Source organism: Trachymyrmex cornetzi, unplaced genomic scaffold (genome assembly GCF_001594075.2).
Source record: "Trachymyrmex cornetzi isolate Tcor2-1 unplaced genomic scaffold, Tcor1.1 scaffold301, whole genome shotgun sequence".
Lineage (NCBI taxonomy): Eukaryota > Metazoa > Arthropoda > Insecta > Hymenoptera > Formicidae > Trachymyrmex > Trachymyrmex cornetzi.
The window spans coordinates 111354-115629 of record NW_017297703.1 but is presented as its reverse complement, the minus strand read 5'-3'; the positions used below and the strand labels follow the sequence as shown (position 1 = coordinate 115629).

At 34.4% G+C, this 4276-nt stretch overlaps 1 protein-coding gene across 1 annotated transcript; it reads left to right on the top strand.

Moving 5' to 3' along the window:
- Nucleotides 1–1022: 1022 nt before the first annotated feature.
- On the top strand, nt 1023–2999 carry LOC108762478 (ATP-dependent DNA helicase PIF1-like). The gene is given in 1 exon segment (XM_018509498.1): nt 1023–2999. A coding segment is annotated over 1 exon segment (1977 nt).
- The last annotated feature ends 1277 nt before the right edge of the window (nt 3000–4276 follow it).

Genomic DNA, 4276 nt, shown 5'->3' with positions numbered 1-4276 from the left:
TTGTGTTTCCCAGACTTGTATCCTTTTGGTACTAATGGACAACATGAAACTAGGCCGGTTAAACTTCATGACCATGAATTTATTAAATGTCATTTGAAATCTAAACATTCGCAATACAGATTAAATCAACAATACTTATTTTATTTGTTAAATAATGCGAATATGCGTCAATTAAGTCGTGGTATTTACCATAAATTGAATGTAACTAAATTGCGGGACCGTTATACGGTTAAAAAATATTTAGAAGCATTGCATAAAGAATTATTAGAATCGGATTTGGATACAATTTTTTCCACTCTAAGAAATACAGAACAATATTGGCGTAGTCCAAGAAGTGATTTAGAGTGTATGATACAACATTACGGATCTGCGACATTTTTTATAACATTGAGTCCTAATGAATGGTTGTGGGATGACTTAGGTGAATATATTCGTCAAGTAAATGGATGGTCTAATAATTCCTCTTTATCTACTAGTGTTCTTATTGCTAGAGATCCTGCATCAACATCGAGATTTCTCGATAATAAGTTTCAGGCGAAGCTTGATTTTATTTGTTCCAAAGATCATCCAATTGGAGAAGTAATACATTACTTCTGGCGACGAGAATATCAAGGTAGAGGTGTACAACATCTTGATCTATTAGTGTGGATTAAAAATGCGCCAATTCTTGGTAAATCTCCTGCGGAAGAAGTTTCTAAATTTATTTTACAATATATAACGTGTGAATTACCGAACGAAATATCTTCACCAACATCATATAGGCGAGTCAATACGCATCAACGACATATACATAATGACTATTGTCTTCGTTCTAAGAAAAAAGGTCATAAAGTTTATCGTATATGTCGTTTTGATTTTCCTCGTCCTTCTACCGACACATTGATTTTGAGAGATGTTGTAAGTTCGATAGCAGGTAGAAAACAATTGAAATATAAAAGTAGACTTTATGACCTTCCACGAACAGATGATGAACAGATATAAATGATTATAATCGCATTATACTTACTGTTTGGGAAGGAAATATGGATATACAATTTATTGGTGACAATACAAGGTTGCTTACGTATTATGTTACTAAGTATGTGAATAAAGCAGCGAAATGTGAATTATCTGATACTGTTCTTAATAGCACAAATAATAAGAACAAATCATTGGCGAGCTATCTTTGGAATATTGCTTTGCGACTCATTAATAACAGAGAATGTGGAGCTCTTGAAGCAGCTGATACATTGTTAGGTATTCCTCTACATGGAACTGATAGAAACACAACTATTAAGTGGTTAGATGTTAGTCAGATACGATATAGAAAAGTCAAAAGTTATAAAGAAATTCAAGTTCTTGATGGAGATTCTACTGACATATTTTGTCCATCTGTAATAGATAGTCATTATCCAAATAGACCGGAAGAATTTGAAACGATGTCTTTATATGAATTTGTACAGTGGCATGACGTAACGAAAATCAAACCAACCAGTAAAAAAATTGTATATTATAAAATGAGTAACGGTTATTATTTGAAACGGCGACAACGTGAATGTCTTATCAATTACTATAGATATGATGTCAATACGCAACCGGAAAATTATTTCTTTTCATTACTTCTTATGTTTAAATCATGGCGGAAAATACAAGATCTTAAAAATGGATATGATACTTATGCAGAATTATTTCGCAATGACGAATTATATCTTGAAAAAGCATTGGAGTATCATGAAGAATCAGAGGAATTGAAAAATGCATTGGAAACTGCGAAGCAATTACTTCAACAATATCTCGATGACTTAGAAAAACAGAATACGTCTCAAGATGATCCTGATAATCCAGTAGGTGTACAAAATATTCAAGCTGGTGATGCGATGCAAGATTTTAAGGATCTTGGTGACAAACAGGAAATTGATATATCCGAAATGATTTCAAAATTGAATGCGGATCAAAGAAGAGTATTTGATAGAGTCACTAATACCATAACGTCAGGTAAATCACTACTACGATTGTACGTTAGTGGAGAAGGAGGTACTGGCAAAAGTTTTTTAATAAAAACAATCAAATGTTGGTTAAAACAAAATCTCAAGAAGAATACTGCTGTAGCAGCACCTACTGGTATAGCAGCGTTTAATATAGACGGTTTGACAGTTCACAGATTATTGCAATTACCTGTTGAGCATGGCCATACTCCTAAGTATAAGCAATTAGCTAACCACGTTTTGAAAGTTTTACGAGCAGATCTTAAAGATGTTAGTCTTATTATAATTGATGAAGTGTCAATGATATCTAATTTAATTCTTATGTATATACACTTACGACTATCTGAAATATACGATACTACTGATTGTGATGATGGTTGGTTCGGTCAAAAGCACATTCTTTTATTTGGAAATCTGTTTCAGTTACCTCCTGTACATGAAGATCCTTCCTTTATACAATTAACAGCTGAGAACATTCGTAAATAACTTGCTTCTTTAAGTGTTACTAATCTGTGGACTACTTTGTTTGATTATAATGAACTGACAATCAATATGCGCCAGTAAGGAGACGGATCTTATCGTGAGTTACTTTCCAGGATTCGTGTTGGTTTATTAACACCATCTGATTATGATACTCTTGAAAAAAGAAAAATATCTTTCAAAGGTGAATCTTTTGAAACAAGATTAAATGAATTATGTGATTTTATTAATAATTTACCATCTGATACAGTTTGTTTATTACCTACTTGTCACATGTGTAACGAATTAAATGCTGCAATGTTAAGTCGTATTACTTCAAAAGAAATACTTTTAATTGCTTAAGATACGATTGATTGTATTTCATATATGAAAAAAAAAGTAACAAAGGTATTGTCAAATATTGATGATGATGATACTAGAACAGCTGGACTTTCAAAACGAATTACGATTAAAATTGGAGCGAAAGTTATGATAAGACGTAATATTGATGCTAGTTTGGGTCTTGTAAATGGTACAATTGCTACAGTTATACGAGGGTCACTATTTATATTTTGAGCCTAATTATAAAAATAATAATAAAAAAACAATAATTTGTCATTTATTGTTTTTCAAAATATTCTCCTTTATGATCTATACACTTTTGCATGCGTTCGAACCACTTGTCAAAGCATTTTTTCCATTCCGCTTGAGACACCTCCAAAATCTTTGAACGCATCAACGGCTTCTTCTGCCGACGAAAATTGTTGTCCACGCAATTTATTCTTGACGTTCGGGAACAAAAGAAGTCATTTGGTGCCAAATCCGGACTGTACGGCGGATGACCCATTACTTCGATTTTTTGAGTGCTCAAATAGTCGGTTGTTAGACGAGATGTGTGACAGCTGGCATTGTCTTGATGAAGAATGATCCGGCGGCGCTTATTTGTTTTCCTTATTTCACTGAAGACTTCCGGCAAACAAATGGTTATGTACCATTCAGAATTGACCGTTTTACGTTCCTCTAAAGGCACTGTTGTCACATGACCAGTTTTTCCGAAAAAACAGGCGACCATTTGTTTCGAAGTGCTTCGAGCGCGAACAACTTTTGTTGGATTTGGTTCATCTTGAAACACCCATACAGTCGACTGCTGTTTAGTTTCCGGCTCATACACATAGATCCATGATTCGTCACCTGTTACAATCTTATACACGTCTTTTGAAGCACCGCCATTGTATTTCTTAAGCATTTGTTTGCACCAATCGACACGAGCATCTTTTTGAGATTTTGTCACATTATGTGGGATCCAACGAGAACAAACCTTTTTCACGGCTAAATGATTATGCAATATTTCATATATGCTGGTTGAACTAATGCCCAAGGTTGTCTCAATCTCACAGTATGTCACATGACGATCTTGCATTATTAGTTTTTGCACAGCATCAATGTTTTCTGACACAACAACTGATTTTGGACGACCTTCACGACTTTCGTCGGTGAGCGAACGGCGACCACGATTAAATTCTTTATACCAGCGTTTCACAGTGGCAAAGGATGGGGCTTTATCGCCAAAAGTGGAAGTAAGTTGATCGATGCACTCCTGTCTTGATAATCCACGTCGGAAGTCATAATAAATTATTGCACGAAAATTTTCACGAGTTAATTCCATTTTTTCGCTGAGACACAATTTTCAAGTGACTGTAAACAATACAAATCGCGCTCAAATAACAAAACGTTCTGAAGAAAGTTATGGTCAAAAATATTAAATTTTCTAGTGGAAACGTCCGATGGCACCTGACAACACTCAGTGTTGCCAAGGCTCACAATATAAGTAGTGCCCCTCGTATTTAGTTGCG